This window comes from Jaculus jaculus, chromosome 13 (genome assembly GCF_020740685.1).
Source record: "Jaculus jaculus isolate mJacJac1 chromosome 13, mJacJac1.mat.Y.cur, whole genome shotgun sequence".
Classification (NCBI taxonomy): Eukaryota; Metazoa; Chordata; class Mammalia; order Rodentia; family Dipodidae; genus Jaculus; species Jaculus jaculus.
Window position 1 is genome coordinate 22,416,549 of NC_059114.1, and position 25,737 is coordinate 22,442,285.

Here is a 25,737-nt window from a genome sequence, read left to right on the forward strand (position 1 = left end):
TTCTCTCCCTCCCTCCCTCCCCCCTCTTCAAATAAATAAATATTTTAAAAAAATTTTTAGGGATGGAGAAATGCCTTAGTGGTTAAGGTGTTTGCCTGCAAAGCCAAAGGACCCAGGTTCAATTCCCCAGGACCCAAGTAAGCCAGAAAGACGTACAAGGGGCACATGGGTCTGGAGTTTGTTTGCAGTGGCTACAGGAGGCCCTGGTGCGCCCATTCTCTGTCTCTCTTCTGTCTCTCTCTCTGCTTGCAAATCAGTAACAATTATTAAATACACACATATTAGGGACTGGAGAGAGAGATGGCTTAGCAGTTAAGGCACTTGCCTACAAAGCCAAAGGACCACAGTTCAACTCCCCAGGACCCATGTAAGCCAGATGCACAAGATGGTGCATGTGTCTGGAGTTCGTTTGTAGTGGCTGGAGACCCTGGCATGCTCCTTCTCTCACTTTCTCTGTCTCTTTCTCCCTCTCAAATAAATAAATAAAACAAAAATATTTTTAGTCAAAAAAATGAAATAAAACAAAGCAGTGTCTAATTGAAAGAACTCATAGAGAAGTGTCTGAAATGATCCTGGGATGCTTAAAAAATGTGAGCCGTGGGGAAGGGGATGGTGAGGATTTTAGCAGCTCCCTACATTTTGACTAATAGGGATATGGTGCAAATCACAAAGGTTTGACGAAAGTTCTATGCAGAGAGCCCTGACCTACAGGTGACCGCCTCGCCTCCATGTAGCCCTGCCAGGAGCCTTTCACCATCAATCAGCCCAAACAATGCAGAGCAGGAGGCTGGGAACCCAGGGGCTCCCCTGGAGGGAAAGGCTAGCCTATGGCCACCAAAGTCAATCTAATGGGAGGCTCTTTATCTTAATTAAAGAAAGGGCTTTATTCCACTATTTGCAAATACCTGCAGGCCAGGGGGCTCTGGAGGCAGAGAGCAGCAGCAGGCAGTGTGTTCTGGGTATCCATCACAGTGCTCAGCCCCCAGGCTGCCAGTAAATGCACCAATGTAAGAAAACCCGCAGGACATCACAGCAACTTACAGGTGGTAGAAGTGGGAGATCAGAAGGTCAAGGCCATTCTAGGCTGTAGTCAGTCCAAGGCCACCCTGGACTACATGAGATCCTGTCTCAAAAAAACGCCACAGAGAAGGATGTAGTACATCAATAAAGTGCTTGCCTACCAGAAGTGAGGCCATGGGTTCCAGCCCCAGCAATACCAAAAACAAACAAAAAACTTCAGAGCTGAAGTTGTATAAGGCCCATTCAAGCCCTCAGCACTAATTCCCCCTCGCCCACACAAACAAGGACAGAGCAAAATGTGGACCAGCACAACCTACAGCAATGGGGTGAGGCACAGATTTTTTTGACCCAAGTTTGAAGGCTGCCAGGTCTTCAGACACTGGTCTGTGGTCACAACCACAAGACAATACCCACTCACAGATCATGTATAAAAAATGAGTGGCCCATTCAGCTTCTCCAGTCACACACCCACCACCACCAATAGCTCATTAAACATTCAGCAGTGACATTTTCAAGTACTAAGGAATAAACACTTGTTAGAAGGAAATAAAAAAAAAAAAACAACACAAAGAGAGAAAAAAAAAGATGCACCTGCACTTAGAAGAAAAGAACTGGGGGCTGGAGAGATGGCTTAGTGATTAAGCGCTTGCCTGTGAAGCCTAAGGACCCCAGTTCGAGGCTTGATTCCCCAGGACCCATGTTAGCCAGATGCACAAGGGGGCGCACTCGTTTGGAGTTCGTTTGCAGTGGCTGGAGGCCCTGGTGCGCCCATTCTCTCTCTCTCTGCCTCTTTCTATGTCTGTTGCTCTCAAATAAATACAAACAACAAAAATTTTTTTTTAAAAAAAGAAAAGAACTGGGTCTTCCCCCACAAGTATGCCTAAAGTAATTTCATTTAACAAGTATCTTTAGTGCATGTTGCCTACTGTATACCAGGTTCAGGCTCAAAGCTTTCTCATTTTAAATTTTATTCTTTTATTTGAGAGAGCGACAGAGCGAGTGAGCGAGCGAGCGAGCGAGCGAGAGAGAGAGAGAGAGAGAGAGAATGGGTGCGCCAGGGCCTCCAGCCACTGCAAACAAACTACAGATGCATGTGCCACCTTGTACATCTGGCTTACGTGGGTCCTGAGGAATTGAACTGAGGTCCTTTGGCTTTGCAGACAAATGCCTTAACCACTAAGCCATCTCTCCAACCCAGCTTTCTCATTTTTAATAGGGAATCTCCAGACAACTAGAAATACAAAAAGATCCAACCATTTTCTTTGCTCCCTAATGGTTTTCTAACTCCAGGGTCTGACCAAACATCTGGCCCAGCAGTTCTCAACCCTTGCTGTGGAGCCAGGCTCCAGCCAGCATGAGCCATGGTGGGCCTTTACCACACAGAACAAATGAGTACCATGAATCACTACCCTAGCACCACAGTACTCCCCAGGCCTCTGAGATGCCATATGCATTTAAGTAGTCCCACATTCCGTTTCCAAACTGGTCCTTCCTCTTGAATTTCTCAGCCTTGTAATGGCAACTCCAACATTTGTAGTCTCAAGAATAGACACCTCAACATTCTGCTAGATGGAACCCTCACAGGAGCTCCTTCATCCTCTGAGATCTCCATCAAGTCTTGCTGGTTCTGTCTGCAATGCCTGGAGTCCAACTCCTACCAACTGACCAGCTGCCCTGGCTAAAGTCAGTGGAGCTCACATGATTTCAGCAGCTCTCCTCTGCTTACCAATGCTGCCCTCGGCCTGTTCCCCCATCTGCCCTTGGCATCCACCTGTTTTTACAACACTGCCATGTCTGTGTTTCCCCTTTAGCCAAATTCCTTCTTTGCATACATCATCCTCAGTGGCATGCATCTGTAAAAAGCTCTCTAGGACCCGTGAGAAACTAGTCACGCTGCTTGTCTCTTCAGAGGACTCCGCAGCTAGGTGACAAGGGAGAGGGAGAGGACACTGTAAGTCCTTTTTGCATTTTAAAAATCACTTGAAGCCGGGCATGGTGGTGCACACCTTTAATCCCAGCATTCGGGAGGCAGAGGTAGAAGGATTACTGTGAGTTCGAGGCCATCCTGAGATGACACAGTGAATTCCAGGTCAGCCTGGGCTAAAGAAAGACCCTACCTGAAAAAAACAAAACAAACAAACAAAACTTCCATTTGAAATTTGTGCTACTTGAATGTACTGTCTCTTCAAAAGCAACCAAAGAAAAACACCACCTTCTACTGAGGACATAGTTCAGGGATAGAGCACTTACCTAAGCACATGCAAAGTACTAGGTTCAATTTCTAGCACAGCCCCCATCACCCAAAATCTTCTAAAGCTACCAAGAAACAACAAAACCAGGCATGATAGCACATACCTTTAATCCCAGCATTCGGGAGGCAGAGGTAGCAGGATCGCTGTGAGTTTGAGGCCACCCTGAGACTACATAGTGAATTCCAGGTCAGCCTGAACTAGAGTGAGGCCCTACCTCATCCCCCCCCCAAAAAAGAACAAAAAAAACTGTACCCTAAGATAGCAATGATGACCTTCAACATTTGGCCTTGACCTATTTTCTTTCCGTCTTCCTTTCTTTTTTCTGTTTCTTTTCTTGTCTTTTCTTTGAGACAAGGTCTCATGTAATCCCAGGCTAGCCTTAAACTTACTATGCAGTTGAGTATGACCTTGAACTTCAGGTCTTCCTCTTCTCAACTGAACCCAGGGCTTTCCGACCTTGCTTTGCTTGTTCCCTCTGGTCTCCTCTCTCCCTCTCTCCTCCCCCTTCCTCTTTCATGTATGCGGAGATCAGAGAACAATCTCAGGTAACATCCTCAGAAATATGGTCCAGTTAATTTTTTTTTGAGACAGTTTCTCATTGGCCTAGAGCTACCAATTAAAGCAAGCTGCTTAGCTCATGAGCCCCCATACTGGGGGTCACACTCAGGTCCTCAGACTTGCACAGCAAGCACTTTACCCACTGAGTTATCTCCCCAGGACCCTCAACTGTTTTTTTTTTTTACATTTATTTATTTGAGGGGGGTTGGGAGGGAGAGAGGGAGGAAGAGAAGGAAGGAAAAAGAATGGGAGCACCACAGCCTCTAGCCACTGCAAATCAACTCCAGACACATGCAACACCATAGCTTATGTGGGTACTAGGGAATCGAACCTGAGTCCTTAGGTTTTTTAGGCAAGCACCTTAACTACTAAGCCATCACTCCAGCCCTCAACCTAACAGTAATCTTTGGCAATGTCCCCCATCTGGCCCCTGGCAGCCACAGAACAGCTATAGCTTGGAGAATCATTGCTGCCCCCCTCAGCACTGAGTATGCACCTTCAGCACTGAGGCTGTGCATCTGTCCGCCCTCCTCCCTAGACTAAGAAACAAAGAGGGCTGCCGCCTGTTTGCTCTTGTCTCCGTAGCACCTGTCAGGCACTAACTGGAAACAACCAGCAAACAATGAATTCACTTGAGTGCACTGAAAAAGTGGAACACCACCACCGTTATCCAAATACCACCACTCATGTATACAAACTGTCACCCAAGAATGCAAAAATAAAAAAGAACCCAGCCGGGATCCTGGTGATGCACAAAGGTACAGTGCCCTGGGTGGAAGCTGGCTTCAAGATGCTCCTCGCAAGCAGCAAGCTGAAGGCTGGTGGACAGAGCACACAAAGGAGTTGGACATAAAACTACTGCCAGTTTTGTTACTGGCTGACACAGGACACTGGCCAAATTACTTCTCTAAGCTTTGGTTTCCTCATCATAAAATGAAGGGCAGGAGGACAAATTCTCTCTAGAGTCCTTTTCCAGGCCTAATACTGTGGGACTCTCAATCGCAGTGCAAGATTAAGAGCCCATTTTAGAAACTGAGAAAACAAAGGTTGACAATGCAGCTCTTCTTTGCACCTCACACGGCACAACTGATTGACAGACAGACGATAGACAGACAGTAGACAGACCATGGCACTAACTAGCTTTGAGGAAAGGCTTCAGTTCAGCTCCAGTGCCCAGTGTATCCCTGGCCCTTAGCATACAGCCACATGTATACTTTGAGAAGTTTCAACAAGAACTAGAAAGAATAAACAGTGCCCCTCGTCCCCTGACTTCAACTTTACCCACCTGGCAAAAATGTTTAAAAAGACTTTTTTTTTCCTTGGTTTTTCCAGGCAGGGTCTCACTCTAGCCCAGGCTGACCTGGAATTCACTATGTAATCTCCAGGTGGCCTCGAACTCACAGTGATCCTCCCCAGTGCTGGGATTAGTGTGTGCCACCACGCCCGGCTAAGGCAGTAATGTTTTTACTGAGTCCCTGGGGCTCATACCAACAATTAAATTCTGGAACTGTTCCCGAGCTATAAACTATTCCCCTCAAAAATAACCACAGAAGCAGCTAGTTACTGTGTATGTGCAACATGTGACACGAAGCTCACTGACTAGAGCACCAGGAAAAGCATCAAGGCAGTGCAGCTTCTGAGGGCTGGACAGCAGAGGCCTTGCCCTGGCTCCTCCTTGGGAGTCTGCCCTAAGGAAATAGGCAGGTGTGAGGCTGGAGAGATGGCTCAGCGGTTACAGCAGTTGGCTGAAAGTGTGATGACCCGAGTTCAGTTCCTCAGTACTCACATAAAGCTAGATGCACAAAAGTGGTGCATGTGTCTGGAGGTGGTTTGCATTGGCATAGGCCCTGGCACCCATTCTCTCTGGCTCTGCTTGCAAATAAACAAACAATAAAAATACTCAAAAACGAAATACATGTGAAGAGATACTCACCTGACAACACTCTAGCTCACAACAGTGGGCTAGTTAAAAAAATTATACAGCATGGATGCAGGAGTTATGATGCAGTTATGTTTACCAGTATTGGAAACATGCTCAATCTACTCTTAAAAATAAAAAAAGCACTGCAGTTGGGCATGGTGGCACACATTTTTTATTCCAGCACGCAGGGAGGCAGAGGTAAGAGGCTCACTGAAAGTACAAGGCCACCCTGAGATTACATAGTGAATCCCAGGTCAGCCCCCACCCTACCCCCGCCCAAAAAAGGCATTACTGTGCTGGAGAGATGGCTAAGTGGTTAAGCGCTTGCCTGTGAAGCCTAAGGACCCTAGTTCGAGGCTCAATTCCCCAGGACCCACGTTAGCCAGATGCACAAGGGGGCGCACACATCTGGAGTTCGACTGTAGTGGCTAGAGGCCCTGGTGTGCCCATTCTCTCTATCTGCCTCTTTCTCTCTGTCTGTGGCTCTCAAAAAAATTTAATAAAAAAATTTTTTTTAAATAAAACAATTAAAAAAGGCATTACCGAGCAGAATCTTTACTAACCCAATGTGTTTAATAGTTAGTAACAGTATGCATACACAATTACATATGCAAAGGCTGGAGGGAGCCATACTGAACAGTGCCAAGTGATGAGCAGCACTATTCTGAGCGCGTGCTTCGTGCACAAGCACAAGCAGAGCCATTCCTGTAACAGCACGAAGCAAGCCAACAAGAACCTTGGGTGGGCTCAAGCTCTAAGAAGGATTCTAGCTGTACCACACCTGCTGACCAGTCAACTTCATGTAGGAGGGAACGGGTAAGAGAAGCCACTTGAGTTGTAAAGATTAACAACACAATCACTAGGACTTGAGGTGTCTAAAGCCGCGAAGTTCCTGTCAGATGCGCAACGGCTGGCTTAGGCCTCTCAGTCCTGAGAACATTGCCTCTTCTACCAACTCACCCCTAGATCCTGCACTTTGCATTTCTTTTTGTCTTTGAACACCTTAAACTCTATACAGCTGGAGGTGTAGCTCAGCTGGCAGAGCACTTGCCAAGCATGCACACAAGACCCTGGGTCTGATTCCCAGCACACTTCAATGGTGTGGTGGTGCACACCAGTAATCCCAGTACTCGGAAAATGGAGGCATTAGAAATTCACGGTCACCCTTAGCTACACAGTCATTTGAAGGTCAGCCTGGGCTACATGAGAACCACTCAAACCCCAAAACAAAACAAACACACCCACTAAATTGAAAGGTCTCTGGCAAAAGGCAGTAAAGTACTGCCTCTCAAGCTCTCATGTTAACTGCGAAAATACCCTCTGCAGCATGTGCAAAGTGAGTTTTTGATTGACTCTGTAAACGTTTCATAATAGAAAAGAAATATTAGGTTCCATGGAAACAGGAAACTCGGACTTTAAAAGTATACAACTCCCAAACAAGAGTCATCAATTTTACTAGCAACTGCAAACCCTGGAGTCCAGGGCACTACCACTTTCAGTTATTTTTAAAATATTTTATTTACTTATTCAAGAGTGAGTACGGGCCTGCCAGGGTCTCTTGCTACTGCAGGTAACTCCAGATGCATGTGCCACTTTGTATGTCCGACTCTCCACGGTGCCAGGGAACTGACACTGGCTAGCAGACTGCAAGCAAATGGCTTTAACTGCCAAGCCATCTTTCCAGCCCCGGGGCAGTATTTCTTAGACCAAAGTTAGCTAATTTTTTTTTTTGAGGGGGGGTGTTGAGGTAGAGTCTCACTCTATCTAGCCCAGGCTGACCTGGAATTCACTACATAGTCTCAGAGTGGCCTCGAACTCATGGTCATCCTCCTAGGTCTGCCTCCTGAGTGCTGGGATTAGTGTGTGCGACTATCCCCAGCTCCAAAGTGTTACAGCAGTTTTGAAACAATTTTGAAAGAAAATTATTTTCAATTGACTAAAGTAAAAATTTCCCCTTTTTCTTTGTTTTCTTTTTTGAGGCAAGGTTTGGCTCTAGGCCACATTAACCTAGAACTGACTCTGGCCTAGGGTGCTCCTACATCTTGAAAGTGCTGGGATTAAAGGCAAGTTACCACATATGGCTTAAAAGTCAAATTTATTTAGAAATAAAATACTCTAAACTTATTTTCCTGAAAATTTTCAATCCCAAGCCCCAGGTAAGGCCTTTCTAAATGGGAACAATATAAAATGAAACTTGACATTTAACTTGAACGTAAGTATTTGCTCTAGCCAGAGGACATGGCTGTAGGTCACATTCTGACCTGGTGCAGTGTTTCTGGAGTCACGCACTGGTACAAACTCCACTTGGACACTGCTGCAACCATTCAGGTTACTACTGCCCAGTTTCATAAAGCCACGCTACAGTTCAGGAAACAGCCTCCTCCCCCCAAATACTCCAAAACCAGCTTTATTCTGTATTCTACTTTCTGCTAGGGTATAAAACATCTTTAAGAACATCTACTAAAAAGTATAAGTATGTGTCTATGACTCAACATCTGTCCTAAGAGCCATCTAGAATCAAGATCATGAACAAATTGAGGGAGATCAAAAGTCAGGACAATCTACAACTAAGAAAATTTCTAGCTTATAGACTTGAGAACAAGGAAAAGGAGGGAATGAATTAAAAAATAAAGGTGTCTCATAAGCACTTTATAAAAAGTATAATATGCTGGAGAGATGGCTTAGTGGTTAAGGCACTCACTGGCCAAGCCAAAGGACCCAGGTTCAATTCACAAGTACCCACATAAAATCAGATGCACAAGGTGGCACAAACATTTGAAGTTTGTTTGCAGTGGCTAGAGGCCCTGGAGTGCCCATTTTCTTTCTGCCTCTCTCAAATAAATAAAATATATGTTTTAAAAAGTATAATACAGCTGGGCATGGTGGAACAAGCTTTTAATCCCAGCAGAGGTAGGAGGATTGCTGTGAGTTCAAGGCCACCCTGAGACTACACAGTGAAGTCTAGGTCAGCCTGGGCTAGAGTGAGTCCCTACCTTGAAAAAACGAAAAAACAAAAACAAACAAACAAAAAGTATAATACACATATACAGGAAAAATATCCAGGGGCATGAGTCTTGGAAGCAAACAGCAGAGTTCCCTATTGCCAATGTAGAACTATATATTCATACTATTCACATCATAAACCAATTTACAGTATGTCCCAGCAAATCCACTATGTGTATACCTGGGGGGAGGAGGGGAGCACATGTTTATACAAAGTGTTATATACAAATGTGTACAACACTACTCACAACAGTCAAAATGTAGGAACACCCAATAACCACCAAGCACTAAGTGAATGGATCAACAGAATGTGGTACATTCACGCATGCAACAGAATGTTACTCGGCCATAAGGATGAAGTACTAACACGTTCTCCAACATGAACTTTGAAAACACACTGAGTGAAAGGGAACAGTCCCAAAGGTCACACATCGTGCTTACGATCCACTGACTCCCACAGCATGTGACACTGCAGTTCAAGTTTTTAAAGTCACTTCAAGGTCACTGTTACCAACAGGTAGATCAGGCTGCAATCTGACTTTAAATTCTACCTAATCTACCTACCAATTTAGATCTGTGTGCTGTTCATATAATCTTTACACCTTAAATATTTTTAATTATTTGCAAGCAGAGAGAAGACAGAGAGAATGAGCACTCCAGGACCTCTAGCTGCTGCAAACAAACTCCAGGTGCATGCACCACCTTATGCATCTGGCTTTACGTGGGTACTGGGGAATTGAACTCGGGTTGTTAGGCTTTGCAGACAAGCACCTTAACCACTGGGCCAGCTCTCCAGCTCACAACTATTTATAAAAATCAGCAAAACTTAAGAAAGCATTTCAAAATTCGGGCCAGTCAAAAATCAAACCAAAGGCTGGAGGAGAAAATTGTTTTATTTTCATGTTTAAGCTCCAAGTCAAACCAAGCTTAAACAAACATCCCACATCTTTATAAGAATTGCTTTATAACTCAATATTTGGAGGTCAGAATTTACATGGAATAGACCATGCCTGCCACTTTCAAATAAATGGTTTCTGTAAACTGTGGTTTAACAAGCAGGGGAGTTTTTGTTGTATTTCACTTATGAGTCAGAGCAAATAAAGCAGCTATAAACACACACACACACCCTAAGTGGGAAAAGCACCAGAAAGACAGTTTCAGGGGACACACTGCTTCAGAACCCAGGTACCTCATCAAAACCCGGGACGGGCCGTGTAACAGAAGAGACCCGGGCTGGGAGACGGGTACTAGTCCCGTCCTGCCACTACCGAGTGGAGCAAGCTCAACTCTCATCACTAACATGAAAGAAATGGGTTCCAAGGTTTCTAGGTCTTCCATTCTATTGTTAAGCCGCTTAGCCCTGTCAGAGCTCAGTGATTACACCAGGCAGTTCTCAGTTTTGTGTACCTAAGAAAGCACGCCATGTAGAGTGATGAGAGCAGTAAGGGCGCTGGCCTGGCGACAGGGAAGAAGGAACAAGAAAAGGCTCCACAGCTCCTGCTGGTACTGGTTCACTCCCGCTGGAGTAATAAAAGAAAGCACTTTTGCCAACTTTCCAGGGGACTCGAGTGTTGCTTGTGCCTCACCACACCCACACCCACCACAGCTAGTTTTTCCTAAAAGAAATCCAGAGAGGACTATAAAAATGTGAAGCATCAAGTACTTTTAGTCACTACATGACTAATGGGACAAGGCAATTCTAAATTCTAGCTTTAACTAGAAAAAAAAAACAACATCCACCTTCTCACAGAGAAAAGATGAAGAGCTTTCATGCCCAATTCTCAAGGAGTCCTAGAAGACCTGTGAACAATCTGGGCCAATCCAAAGAGAATGAAGTATTCACAGAACTTGAAGATTCAAGCTGAGGGCTGGAGAGATAGCTTAGCACTTAAGGTGCTTGCCTGCAAAGCCAAAGGACCCAGGTTCAATTCGCCAGGAACCAGGTTGCTTGCAGAGGCTGGAGGCCCCGAAGCGCCCATTCTCTCTCTAATAAATAAATAAAATAATTCTTAAAAAAAAAGAAGATTCAAGCTGAGTGCGGTGGCTAGTATTTGGTAGGCTGACGTAGGACAGTTGTGAGTTTGAGGCCACCTTGGGTTACAGTGTGAGTTCTGGGTTGGCCAGAGCCACACAATGAGACCCTGTCTCAAAAATAAATATAAACCACCAAAGAAAAATCAAAAAAAAACAGAAGATTGGAGTCAGGAATGGTGGTGCACACCTTTAATCCCATTACTCAGGAGGCTGAGGTAGGATTGCCCTGATCTCAAGGCTTGCCTGAGCTACAGTGAAACTTTACCTTGAAAAAGAAACAAAAACAAAAAAGAACTAAAAAACTAGAAGATCAAAAGCACTGAGGCTCAGGCTGGAGAGACGGCTTAGCGGTTTAGGCACTTGCCTGCAAAGCCAAAGGACCAAGGTTCAATTCACCAGGACCCACAAAAGGCAGATGCACAAGGTGACGCATGCATCTAGAGTTCACTTGCTGCGGCTGGAGGTCCTGGCGTGCTATTTGCTTTCTCTTTCTCTCTCATAAATAATAAAGAAAAAAGAAAAGAAATAGTACTAAGGCTCAATCTATTATTATTGAACGGAATCTTTTAATGCAATTAAGCTGTAGCTGCTGCCAATCCAGCCTGTGATGGGATGCTGTTATTAAAATAGTAGAAGTCATCATCCAGTGAACTGGTTCATGGCCACCAAGGAGCAAATGAGGCCAATGAAGTTGTTTCAGGTGGCTCCCAAGATGGTTTTCTGGAAGGGCTCCTCCACAACAGTACAGTCCTGGAGAACGTGCCCCTCACTGTTCCCAAACCCCTCCCCCATTTGCAGGTGTGTGTGTGTGTGTGTGTGTGTGTGTGTGTGTGTGTGTGTGTATTTGACAGAGAAATCTTTTGTCAAATGTGACCGATCACCACTTCTTGGTCACATAAGCAGCCATCTGTCTGGCTATGCCTGGTGCCATTCCTTCTGAAACAGAAGCTGGGAATCTCAATTCAGACCCAAGCCTGGGTCCATAGGTAGTGTGTTGATGGACTCCATGCAGCCAGAAAAATCCCTCACAGCCTGTGCAAACTTGTCTCTGTATTCACTCTTCTGGGGAGCGAGCCCTTGACAGTCCAAGATCCTGCAGCCCATGGACCAAGCAAACTTCAGAGCTGCTTAATGCTAGGTACAAAACAAATCTAATAAAGATGTCCATGGTATGAGACAGGAAGGCATGCTGTTAGAGGTGTAAAATAAAGAGAGCCATCTTTGCAAAACAAAAGGAAAGTATAATTTGATAGCCAAAGTTGCAGTCCTAAAGGGTCAGGAAGTCCAAACGTCTCTTCTTCTCGTCTAGGTAAGGAAAATGAGACAAGAGACGTTCAGCCCAAGACCACAAATCACAGAGCTGCTAAACTGCAAAGCTTAACCTCAAACTAAGCACAGTGTCTGACAGAATGCCAGAGCATAAAATTATGTCCATACAACTTTAGAATGGGTTTGACCAAAATTTCCCATATCCTTGTAAATATGCTGTACCAATAAGAAGGTGACATTCTAAGATTGTAAAATCAAGCTTCAGCATAGAAATTTAATACATTTAAATTTAGTAGCCCCCTTTCTTCCGTGGGGGGATACATTCAAGACCTAGTGGATACCCAAAACCACATATATTTTTCATATAGACATATGTCCATGATAAAAGTTTAATTTATAAATTAGGTATCGTACGAGACTAACAGTAGAATAGAACAATTAAAGCAACACACTGCAAAAAACAGTTCTATGAATTAGTCCTCCTTCCCTCTCACCCGATAACCAAGATGGCTACTAAGTGACTAAAGACCTGGTAAGACCTGGTGATGCTTGCCTGAAATCCTAGCACTCCTGAGACTCAAGGTACCCAGGAAGGAAGATTTCTTGGGCCATGAAGTGTATGGCTATCCTGGACAATACAGCAAAATCCTGTCTCAAAACAGAACGATAGATGGTGAACACCTTCAATCCCAAGCACTCAAAAAGCTGGAGGTAGGAGGATTGCTGTGAGTTCAAGGCCAACCTGAGACTACATAGTGAATTCCAGGTCAGCCTGGGCTAGAGCAAGACCCTACCTCAGAAAAAAACCAAACCAGTAACAAGACCTCTGTGTAAGGTGCACAAGATATTTCATCACACTACTCAGAATGGTGTGCATTTTATTTTAAAACTTTACTTCTGTAATTTTTCCATTTGATACTTTCAGACTTTAGTTGACAGACACTGGATAAGCTTATTTTATAAGCAGATTTATCAGGCGAATCTTAGTGGCTCATTATTCCTTATCTTCTATGAGAGCTGAATTTTTTTTGGGGGGGTGGTACTAGTGTTTGAACAATGGGCCTCACACATCCTAAGCAAACAATCTGACTTACACCCTCCAGCTGACTGTAACTTTAAAAGCAGTACAGATTACATACTCACTACATAAAGCACTTCAAAGGTAATGAGAAATACAACTGTCAGCCTCTTCAGATTGAGTCTGTAGATTTGCAAAATTTTACTATGTAACCTCCCTGACATGGTTAAGGTGTCGCCAAAGGTTAGCATCAACAACATGGTCTAAATATTGGAAGATTGCTCTCCATGCAGGCAATGGGTTTTTTCATAAATTAAACTGAAAACAACCTTTCCAGTGTCATGTTCAAAAACACTACATGTGGGCTGGAGAGAAGGCTAAGCAGTTAAGGTGTTTGCCTGTAAAGCCAGAAGACCCAAGTTCAATTCCCCAGGACCATGTAAGCCAGATGCATGTCTGGAGTTTGTTTACAGTGGCTGAAAGTCCTGGTGTGCTCATATTTATTCTCTCTCTCTCTCTCAAATAAAATAAAATAAAATTTAAATTAAAAAACTGCATGTGGTACAACTAAAAGGTACCAATTATTCTAAAATCAGATTATAAAACAATTGCTGTTATTAGTCAAGAGTGGTGGCACACAACTGTAGTCTTAGCACAGGGATGGTGAGGTAGGAGGATCAGGAGTTCAAGGCCAGCCTGTGTTACAAGAGGCCCTAGCCTTAATTACAACACTCGGGAGGCAGAAGAGGTAGGTGGATCACTGTGAGTTCGCGGCCACCCTGAGACTACATTGTGAATTCCGGGTCAGTCTGGGTTAGAGAGTGACACCCTAACCTCGAAAAACCAAAAAAAAAAAAAAAAAAAAAAAAAAAAAAAAGGTCGTAGGAATCCTACAGAATCAATGTTCTCAATGCCAAACATTGTCTAAGCATAAAATTTAAAGTGACCAAAAACTCAATGTCACCTGTGACGTGAAACCAACGTGACATTGGAACTTAAATTCAATGACAGTATGTCCTTCAGTTTCAAAAGCACTTTATCTACTGAAAGAGTTGTGACATATGCAAAATAATAACAATAATACACTAGGTGAAGTTTCTGAGTTCTTGGGAAGTCTATTTTAGCCCTTTCTGCAAGCTCGCTCGCTCCTTCTCCTGGTTTCTCTCCCCTCCAAGGTGTAACTGGGATAGGCAGGCCCTAGGAAGCACCTGTGGCCTGAAAAGGCTGCGACCAATTCCCAAAGCTTTCTTGGCTGCTGCCTACGAGCAGATCTGTCCATTCTATTTTAGGTCAAGGAGGCCGTCTGCCACCCCAAGTGACCTCAAGTGGACAAGACTGGTTTGAGAGATTGCACTGTGATACATTTTTCACTAGGCCAGGAAGCCCCACTACCAGAACTCCTTTAAACGATGGAGAAATAGGACCCAGATCAAAGCAAGAGAAAATAATGTTTGGGCTGTCGGCTGTGTGTGTGTGTGGGGGGGGGGGGTGCTCCGGCAGTGTGCGTGCCCGGGATCCGGCAGCGTGGGCCCCCCGAAGCAGCAAAGGGATTCCCCGGGGGCGCGCGGAGGGACGAGGGAGCGAACCCGAGCGAGGGGGGGGAGCCTGCAGGTGTCGCGGAGGGCCGACAGAGCCAAGGGACGAAGACACGGCGCGGCTCCGGACGGGGACAGCCCTTGGTGCCCGGTCTCAAGCGGTGACCTTGAACTCGTGGCTCCACCGCTCTCCGCCTCAGTTTCCCCGACTCTAACGATGGGTGGGGGACGTTGAGGCAGAAAAACGTTCCTGCGGGCGCTTGGCACGACGCCTGGCTGCCAGGGAGCGCTCCGGGCTGCAGCCGCCCGGAGGGCCCGGGGAAGCCCCGCGCAGGGAAGTCCCCGGGAGGCGGATCCCGGGCGAGGGGGAGGACTGAGCCCCGCGGGAAGGGATGGGGGTGCCGGGAGACTCACCGAGCACGTCGGCCGTGCGGTGCCGGGCCACGAAGCACGCGTCGTCCCCGTAGCACGCGCCCTTCTTCAGGAGGCCCTTACGGAAGTCCTTGCCGAAGCCGCAGCCCGCCGTCACCAGCCCGTAGTCGCCGCCGCCGCCGCCGCCGCCGCTACCGCCGCCTCCGCCGGCCCTGGGGTCGGTCTGCGAGAGGCCGCCGAGCACGGCGCGGGCCACCAGGCGCCCGTACGAGAGGACCGAGAACATCGCCGCCGCCGCCCCCCCGAGGAGGCGGGGGCCCCGGGGAGCCGGAGGACGCCGAGGCCCGGAGCCGGCTCGCTCCTGAGCTGCAGCCGCAGCCGCGCCGCCGGGGCGCTGCTCTTCACGGCGGCGCACAGCGACCGCCGCCGCCGCCGCCGCCGCCCCTACCCGCCGCGCGGGGTCCCGCACACGCCCCGCCGCGCGCACCGGAGCCAGAGCGAGGTCAGAGCCCGCGGTCCTTCCGTCTCAGCCCCGATGGGGTTCGGGCTGCAGCCGACGCCGCCGCCGCCGCCGCCGCCATCTTCCGCTCCACTAGCGTGTTCCGGGCGGCGCCGGCAGCGCCCGCCCCCGCCCAGGCCCCGCCCCCCGGCCCCGCCCACGGTCCCGTGGACCAGGCGCCGGCCCCGCCCCCTCCGGCCTCCGTGCCCTATGCAGTCACCGGGATGGAGCGTGCGCGCTGGGCGTGCAGTGTCTCCTGGGAATGGTAGTCCAGAAGTTGTAGTCTCTTTTGACTTGGCTGCCTAACTCGGATTTCCCAAATACCCACGTTAATGAGAATTACAGTGGGTAGCTTTGGTGGGGGTTGGGGGGTGGGGGGTCGGGGGAGGAGTCTTCCTGTTTACTCCCATCTGGTTTTAACCATCTCCCTTTTTCTTCCATTTTATTTTATTTTATTTTGAGACAAGGTCCCATGTAGTCCATGATGGCCTCAAACTCTTTTTGTAACCCAGACTGCCATTGAATTTCTGATCCTCTTGCTTCTGTCGCCCAAGTGCTGGGATTATACGTAGTGCACCATGGTCCTCGCCCAATTTAACCGTCTCTTTTACTGACACACGAGTGTACGTGTGTGTTCTTGCATTTTTTTTTTAAACAAAAACCTGAGAGAAAGCAGATTCAGGGCACCTATACAGTATGTGCACATTGAGAAACAGCAGTACACTAATGTTTTGGAAGCGTCTTGGGCAATCTGTTTGGAAAGACTTTTTGCATAGTGTTTTAGGAAGAATTGGGAAACTGTCTCTATCAATGTGCAGAGGAGGATGGAGAATAGAAGCACACTGTAGACCTGTTAAAAAACAAGTGTTTCAAACTTTGTAGGTGGTTCTTCCGAGGTGGGAGCAAAAATTCCATATCCAAAATGTCTCCTCCTAGATCTCAAGTTTCTTGGCAGTACCTGGCCAAGCAGATCTTCTCCCAGCCTCAGACTTGGAGGTGCACAGAAGACATGAAGGTCCAAGAGCTGGTCAAGTTGAGGTCCATTTCCTTTTCCTACCACAGCTGCCACCTCTTCTCATCAAAAGAGCTTTTGTTTCAAAACAGGAAGAGCTCTCCTGCTTTACTTTCTTTAAGCTCTCAGCCCACCTCTAACAAAGATATGGAGTAACTAACCTTTACCAGATATTGACTATTACAAGTAACTTATTTTCCTCTGAAAGTTATTTAAGTTGAGTAATAGTTAAGGTTAATGGGAAGTTTATAATCAATCTCCACATAAATATGAATAATGTTTGCTGTGTGCATGAAGGTATAAACATTCAGGTTTTAGAGATGTTTAAAATGGTATGTAGTCCAGCCCCATCAAACCTTTCCCACCCATTTGGTGTCTTGTCAGTTTCTCTCATTGGCCTCCAGTCATGCTTACAGCTGCCTCAAGACCTTCACCCTTGCTCTTCAGTCTCCCCATTATCTGAGGGCCCTGTGTTTCTTGATACTATCTTCTCAGAACATTTGGGCACACAGTAAAGACTTCCTTTACTGACTGAAGGAATAAGTGAAAGCATTTCACTACAGTTAAGTTCCCCAAAGACAATGCTTGGCACACAGTAGGGGAGTTTGTAAATGTCTGTTAGGTAAAAAGAATATGGAATAGGGGCTGGACAGATGGCTTAGTAATTAAGGCATTTGCCTGCAAAGCCTAAGGACCCGTATTTGATTCCCCAGAACCACAGAAGCCAGATGCAGAAGGTGGCACATGCATCTGAAGTTTGTTTGCAGTGGCTGGAGGTCCTGGTGCACCCATATTCTCTCTCTCTCTAATAAATAATAATAAATATTTTTAAAAGAACATGGGGGATGTGAGTGTGATCTGGTGCAACATCTGCCACCCCACTGATCTCCAGGGTCAATTTGGCTGATCTGGCTGGCCAGGTGCATGTCCCCTTCCTCCCTCACCATCCATGGGCGTCCCTCCCGAAGCTGTGCACTCGGTCAGTAGAACAGGACTACCTTCCCCAAATAGAAGAGGACTGGCCTATGGTCAAGGTTATATGAGTAGCTGCGCTCCCCTGCTGCAACCTCCAAACAAGCTCTCAAGGTCCATTTGTAGGAGAACATAGGATAGTCAAGCTTCCCAGACTCTAGACACATCCAAATGAGGTGCTGCATGTGGCAGTCTGCATTTGTTAAAAAAAAACAAAAAAAAAAAAAGAATATGGGGGCTGAAGAGATGGCTTAGTGGTTAAGGCACTTGCCTACAAAGCCAGGGGACCCAGGTTTGATCATCCAAGACCCACGCAAGCCAGATGCACAAGATGGTGCATGCATCTGGAGTTTGTTTGCAGCAGCTGAAGGCCCTGGTGCTCCCATATTCATTCAATCATATTCTCTCTCTCTCTCTCTCTCTCAAATAAATAAATAAAATTAAAAAAATAATATGAAGACAAACCAAAAAAAAAAAAGGATATGGGGCTGGAGAGATGGCTTAGTGGTTAAGGCGCTTGCCCGAGAAGCCTAAGGACCCATGTTCCTCTCCCAATATACCACGTAAGCCAGACACATAAGGTGATGTATGTGCAAGGTCATATAGGAATAGGAATCATAAGTAAGAAAATAAATGAATGAAGTTCCCAAACAAAATAAAATAGAGCTTTGGGAAAAATAATCTATTTGGAATAATTTTTAGTTTAATTGAAACATAAAGCTATGCCATCCAGGAATATTGCTCCTTTTCCAGTTCCTTTTGTAATAAAAAATATGTTAGTTATTTCTTTATTTGAGAGAAAGAAAGGCTGATAGAAAATGGGCACACCAGGGCCTCTAGCCACTGCAAACCAACTCTAGACACATGTACCATTTTGTGTACCGGGATTTATGTGGGTAGTAGGGAATTGAACCAGGGTCCTTGGGCTTTGCGGGCAAGCACCTTAACCTCTAAGCCATCTCTCCAGCCCTCCAGTTAACTTTTTTTTTTTTTTTTTTTTTTTTTGGTTTTTCGAGGTAGGGTCTCACTCTGGTCCAGGCTGACCTGGAATTAACTATATATTCTCAGGTTGGCCTCGAACTCACGGTGATCCTCCTACCTCTGCCTCCCGAGTGCGACACCACGCCCAGCTCCAGTTCATTTTTGACAGGATTTGCAGTTACTTTGGGGATTCCCATGTGGTTCTCTAAATGCTCCTTTATTTAGACTTTAATATACCTAAAGTTCTGCCAACTATCCACTCAACACACATTATTCTGTTACCCTAATTACTGTCATCATTAAACACTTTTATAGTTCACAGTGTGCCAAGTATATGTTTCTGTACTCAAGGGTTTTCACTAAAATGGAACCAGTTACATCACTTCACATGGCAAGTGGCATGTGGTCAAACACATTAATATCATTAAAGACCATTTCCAGAATAAAGCACATAGAGTTTTCAACAATGCAATCACACCTTGCTAATTTTTTTTATGTCACAAGAATTGGAGCATGCCCACAGGAGGGGGTGGCACCTCTTGGAACCCTCTGCTTGGCATTTCCATCTCTGCCAATTGCTCTAAAGGTCGTTCTTTGAACTATGTACACCACTACCAATTCCCAGCCAGCCTGTCAGGGAATTCTACCCCAAGGACAAGCTTTTTAAAAATGATATGTCAACCTCTGTTCCTCAGCTCCAATCTGACCTCTCAATTTGTAAGGCGTGCATTACTCAATTGCCCTGTCAGGAACAAGAACCGGTTGGATCGGACCAGTTGGATTGGACTGGTAGGAACAGAAATGTTCACTTGCCTGCCATCGCTGTAACTGACGTCCCAACTAAGCCAGCACTCTGTCCTCATGGGGCTGTTCTGCTCAGTCTGGTGACTTGAGGAGCACATGCCTTGAGTTTCCAGCAGCTGAGATGCCTGCAAGTGAGTTGGACACTGGAGCGCATGGCAAACAGGATCCTGTCTCAAAAGCAACTTTATTCTGTTGGGGACCGGAGAGGACATGGGGCACTGTTCAAATTCCTTTGCATCGTCGAGCCCAGAGCCAGCTCTGAAGCTCCACCTGGGCAGAGAAGTCCAGAGAGGGGACGTTGTAAACCAGCCTCTTTGCCCTGCCCTAGAGACATGATTCATGGCTGACATTTTGCTGGACGTAAGAAGCCCTGACTTTTCTTCCTTAACAGAGTTACATTCCGAGCACTTCAAGGATTCCTGGGAGGTCACTTGCTGCTCTCAGAGGCCAACAAGTGGTGAAAATATCATCTGGGCTAGCTGGGCACCTCTCTGGCATTAGGAAAGTTCTTTGCACTGGGGTTACCACAGCCTCAGCTCCTAAAAAAGGAAAAGAAAGAAAAAGGAATGAATTTTCTAATGAGTACTTCCTCCCAGACTGGGACAACTGACCTTTTCTGGTTTCTTTTTTGCCGGCCTGATCAACAACAACCCTCATTAGTTTATGGCAAGGTTTCTCAACTTTGGTGCTATTGACATTTGGGGCAAACTATGTCTTTTTTTTTTTTTTTTTTCAATGTAGGGTCTCACTCTAGCCCAGGCTAACCTGGAATTCACGCTGAATTCTCAGGGTGGCCTTGAACTCACAGCGATCCTTCTACCTCTGCCTCCCAAGTGCTGGGATTAAAGGCATGCGCCACAACAACAGGCTATGTCTTTTTTAAAAAAATATTTTATTTTTATTTATTTGTAACAGAGAGAGAGAATGAGAATGGGCATGCCAGGGCTGCCAGCCACTGCAAACAAACTCCAGATGTGTGTGCCCCCTTGTGTAGCTGGCTAACGTGGGTCCTGGGGAATTGAACCCTAGTCCTTTGGCTTTTCAGGCAACACCTTAACCACTAATCCATCCCTCCAGCCTCAAACTACGTCTTTGGTGGGGAAGAGTGTTATGGGCTCCAAACGGGACTTAGCAGCATTCCTGGCTTCAACCAGTAGATGCTAGTTGTACCTTCCCACTACCTATCATCAGGACAACTGAAAATGTCTCCAACTATTGCCAAACATACCTGGGGCTGGGGCAAAACAGTCATGGTTTAGAACTGCTTAGTTATAGCAATGTCAGGTAAGTGATCAAATATTTGTCAAGCATATTTGTTTGAGACAGTCTGTAACGGCACGGCAGTCACAGCATAGTTGGAGACAGTTGTGTGACGCAGTCCTCTGAGCAAAACAAAGATTGCAGTCTATCAGAAGCAGCTGTGTCTGCACAGGAGGGAGTCTCCATATTGGGCCTATTGGCATTTCCCCATCAAAAGGGAGGGACAGTGGGCTGGAAAGATGGCTTAGCAGTTAAGGTGCTTGCCTGCAAAGCCTAAGGACCCAGGTTCAATTCTCCAGGCCCCGCATAAGCCAGATGCACAGGGTGGCACATGCATCTGGCGTTGATTTGCAGAGGCTCTGGCACATCCATTCTCTCTCTCTCTCTCTCTCTCTCTCTCCCTATCTGCTTCTTTCTCTGTCTTTCAAATGAATTAAGCAAGCAAGTTAATTTAATTTAATTTTTAAAAAGGGAGGGATGGGGAAAGATAGACTCTCACCTGAGATTCAGGTAAACCCTGTGCCAGCTGTATTGCATGATACACTGGATCTTGTGACCTTGGTAGGAGATGGCATATAGAGAGGGTAAAATATCAAGGTGGGGGAGCACCTCTTTCCAGTCAGGGGGAGATTGTCATCTATGTTGAGATGAAACCATTCAATGCGGCTGTTTGGGGGTCTCTACACTCCTGTAAGTAACTCCTTGCCCATGCTCTGTCAGAAAGCCCAACAAACTCATTAGTTGGCCAAGGTAAGCTTTGGTGGACTCAGCCTTCAGTTTCTTGGGCACTCATGGAGCTTTTCCTCAGAAAAGGGTTCTCACAATAGTGGCAAATGTTCAGTGGACATAGAGAAAAATAAGTGCCATCAATTGAAATATTGGAGATATCCAGGAAGGAGAAATGAGGCCTGTTAGGGTTGAAGGACACTTCATGGAGAAGTGATATTTGGCTGGGTGTGACAGCACACAGTTTTAATCCCAGCACGCGGGAGGTAGAGGTAGGAGGATCGCCATGAGTTCGAGGCCACCCTGAGACTACATAGTGAATTCCAGGTCAGCCTGGGATAGAGTGAGACCCTACCTCAAAAAAAAAAAAAAAAAAGGCTGGAGAGATGGCTTAGCGGTTAAGCGCTTGCCTGTGAAGCCTAAGGATCCCAGTTCAAGGCTCAATTCCGCAGGACCCACGTTAGCCAGGTGCACAAGGGGGCGCACGCGTCTGGAGTTCATTTGCAGTGGCTGGAGGCCCTGATGTGCCCATTCTCTCCCTCTCTCCCTCCCTCTCTCCCTCCCTCTCTCTCTCTCTCTCTCTCTCTGCCTTTCTCTCTCTGTCTGTTGCTCTCAAATAAATAAAGAAAAAGTAACCAAAAAAATTTTAAAGAAAGAAAGAGAAAAAGAAAAAAAGGATTTATGTAGTCATACATGTGACAACATGGATGAACCTCAAAAGAAAACAGATAGCTGGGTGTGGTGGCGCATGCCTTTAATCCCAGCACTCAGGAGGCAGAGGTAGGAGGATTGCTGTGAGTTCGAGGCCACCCTGAAACTACATAGTGAATTCCAGGTCAGCCTGGGCTAGAGTGAGACCTTACCTCAAAAAAAAAAAAAAAAAAGAAAAGAAAAAGAAAAGAAAAGAAAAGAAAACAGATACCAAAGGCCACATGTGATATAGTTCCATTTCTTATTTATTTATTGAAGAGGGAAAGAGAAAGTCAGTGAGTGGGGTAGATAGAGAATGGGCACACCAGTACCTCTACCCACTGCAAACTCCAGATGCATGCGCCACCTTGTGCATCTGGCTTTATGTGAGTACTGGGGAATCGAACCTGGATCCTTAGTCATTAAGGGCTGGGCCTTCTCTCCAGCCCATCTTTTTTATAAATATTTTAAATTTTTATTTATTTTACTTATTTGAGAGAGAGAAGAAGGCAAATACAGAGAGAAAGAGAGAGAGAGAATGGGCATTCCAGGGCCTTCAGCCACTGCAAACAAACGCCAGATGCATGTGCCACCTTGTGCATCTGGATTATGTAGGTCCTAGTGAATTGAACCTAGGTCCTTAGGGTTGGCAGGCAAGTACCTTAACCACTAAGCAATCTCTCCAGCCCCTCCACCTTTTTCTTTAATATTTATTATTTATTTACAAGGCAGAGAGATAGAAAATGAGAATGGGTACATGGGGCCTCCAGCCACTGCTAACAAACTCCAAATATGTGTGCCCCTTTATGCATCTGGCTTTAAGTACGTAGTGGGGAATTGAACCTGGACCAGCAAGCTTTGCAAGCAAGTGCCTTTAACCATTAAGCCATCTCCCTGGCCCATATGGTTCCATGTCTATGGAATGTCTAGAATCAGCCATCCAGGGGCAGATAAGTGCTGCTGGCTGCTGGGATGGGAAGGGATATGGAGAGAGAGCGCCAATAGGTGCTGGGTTTCTTTGGAAGATGGTTGCACAGCCTTATAAGTCACTGATAGGTATTGAATAGTATCCTTTGTGTGTGTATTGTATGTGTATGTGTGTGAGTGAGCATGCACATGCCATGAAGCACAAGTGGCTGTCAGAGGACAGGTGTCAGCTCTTGCCTTCTACCTCATGTGAGGGAGGGTCTCAAGTGGTTCGACACTGCTTCTGGCAGATTCTCCTGTCTCTGCCTCCCTCCCGGCGTACAGATCTGCCACAGAGTTTGGCAGTTTTTTTAGGCAGAGTCTCACTCTACCTCAGGCTAATGTGAAGTTCACTCTGTAGCCCAGGCTGGCTTGAGGCGATTCTTCTACCCGTGGCGATTCTTCTACCGCAGCCTCTTGATCGCAGGTGTGTGCCACTCTACCCCGCTTCAGCTTTTTTCTTTTTTTAAATATGGTTCTTTTTTTTTTTTTTTTTTTTTTTGAGGTAGGGTCTCACTCTGGTTCAGGCTGACCTGGTTCACTATGTAGTCTCAGGGTGGCCTCGAACTCATGGCGATCCACCTACCTCTGCCTCTTGAGTGCTGGGATTAAAGGTGCATGCCACCATGCTGGGCTTTTTATAAACATGGGATCTGAGGTTCTGAACTTTGGTTATTTTGCTTGTATGGCAAATGCTTTATACACTTAGCCATCTCCCCGGTCTTTTAAAAAGATGGGTGCTGTGCTGTGTGAATTATATCTCAAAAAGGCCCTGCAGGGAGTTTTCAATGCCAGTCTAAAGGTGAATAATGCTAATGCAGATGTCACCAAATGCTTCGTGTATCTACTTGATGGTTCCGGGGACTGAACCCAACATATTGCATGCTAGGCAAGTGTTCTACCACTGAACTACATCTCTAAGCCTTAGAAAGGAAAAACGATTTTAGACAGGGTCTTGCTAAGCTGCTGTGGCTGGTCTTGAACTTGCTCTGAAGCTCAGGTAGGCCTTGAACTCACATTCATTCTGTCTCAGCCTCCTGAGTACCTGGCATTACAAGCCTGTGCTACTTGACCCAGCTACCAAATGATTTTTGTTTATTTGTTTGTTTGTTTAGATAGGGTATCGCTCTAGCCCAGACTGACCTGGAATCCACTACATAGTCTCAGGGTGGCCTTGAACTCACAGTGATCCTCTACCTCTGCCTCTTGAGTGCTGGGATTAAAGGAATGTACAGCTACGCCTGACTACAGAGAGAATGGGCAGGCCAGGACCTCTAGCCACTATAAATGATTCCAGTCGCATGCGCCACTTTGTGCATCTAGCTTTACGTGGGTACTGGAGAATCAAACTCTGATCATTAGGCTTTGCAGGCAAGTGCCTTAACCGCTCAGCCATCTCTCCAGCCCCCAAATGCTTTTAATACACGAGATAACAATAATGACAATAATTGTAATGGGACAGATATCAACAGAAGTCATAGACTGAGGGTCTACCACAGGCTTTCCTGTACCACCTGACTAGCTATTAAACCACATAACAGTTCCATCCCATTGGCAATTTTCTTCACAGCCCATATTTATTTTGTTTAATGCCTGTGTTCCCCTGGACTAAAGTGTAAGTCCCACCAGAGCAGTTTTTTGTTCGTTTGTTTTTCGAGGTAGGGTTTCACTCTAGCTCAGGCTGACATGGAATTCACTATGGAGTCTCAGGGTGGCCTTGAACTCATGGCAATCCTCCTACCACTGCCTCCCAAGTGCTAGGATTAAAGGTGTGTGCCACCATGCCCAGTCAGAGCAGTTTTAAAAAAGTATTTTATTATTATTTATGTGTGTGAGAGAGAACAGAACACACAGCTCAGGAAAGGGACCAAATAAGCTCATCCTATAGGAAGCCAGGGGGTGGAGCAGGGCTGAACTACAGGCCTGGCAAGGTGTCCTGGACACTTGTAATGCTAACCTGCAAAGCCCATTGGAAGGAACTGGACAGTCTTTCCAGTTAACTCATTTGCTTTGCATGGTGTGTGATGGTGGTGTTTTTCCCTTCTGGAATTCAGCCACCTACTCCTGTGATACTAGAATTTTGTTTCTTTGGAGGAACAATCTAACACCCCTGAGGAACTTTCGTTTGGGTAGACCTGGACCAGTGCCAAGAGTAATCACGTGACCTGGTGCTATAGTCTCTTTTCTAAAAAATATTTTATTAGCCGGGCCTGGTGGTGCACGCCTTTAATCCCAGCACTTGGGAGGCAGAGGTAGGAGGATCGCCATGAGTTCAAGGCCACCCTGAGACTACAGAGTGAATTCCAGGTCAGCCTGGGCTAGAATGAGACCCTACCTCAAAAAAACAAAAAAATAAAAATTATTTGAGAGAGAGACAGAGAGAATGGGCTCGTCAGAGCCTCCAGCCACTGCAAACAAACTCCAGATATATGCACCTCCTTGTGCATCTGGCGAGATTGAACCTGGGTCCTTTGGCTTTGCTGGCACGTAACTTAACCACTAAGCCATCTCACAGTATCTTGAGCATTGTGATTGGCCCAAAGAGAAACCACCAGACCCAAGCCAGACCAATGAAACGATGCTGAAAGTAATAGGAAGGAGAAATTCCCATGGGGTTCTGGAGCTGGTAGACAGACGGCCCTCGGGGGATCTCTTCACGACCATCTCTGCTCAGTGGGAAGAACTCGCTGGAAAATGAAGGCAAGGCAAGAGCGAAGGAAAGCCCAGGGGTGTTATGGCGCAGAGGCCTGGTGACATCCACCAAAGCCCTGCATCTTGCTTTGCCTGAGAGACAGTCAGCCCCCAAGTCACACTTGGTCCACACTGGTCTAAGCCTCTGGTTTTG

At 46.2% G+C, this 25,737-nt stretch overlaps 1 protein-coding gene across 1 annotated transcript in view; it reads right to left on the reverse strand.

The window, feature by feature from the left end:
* Positions 1–15,268, reverse strand: part of Pptc7 (protein phosphatase targeting COQ7) — a 46,344-nt gene extending 31,076 nt beyond the window's left edge. The window contains exon 1 of the mRNA XM_012951824.2: positions 15,025–15,268. Coding sequence (XP_012807278.2) covers positions 15,025–15,268 — 244 coding nt within the window. The remainder of the gene's footprint in view (positions 1–15,024) is intronic.
* Positions 15,269–25,737: the final 10,469 nt, after the last annotated feature.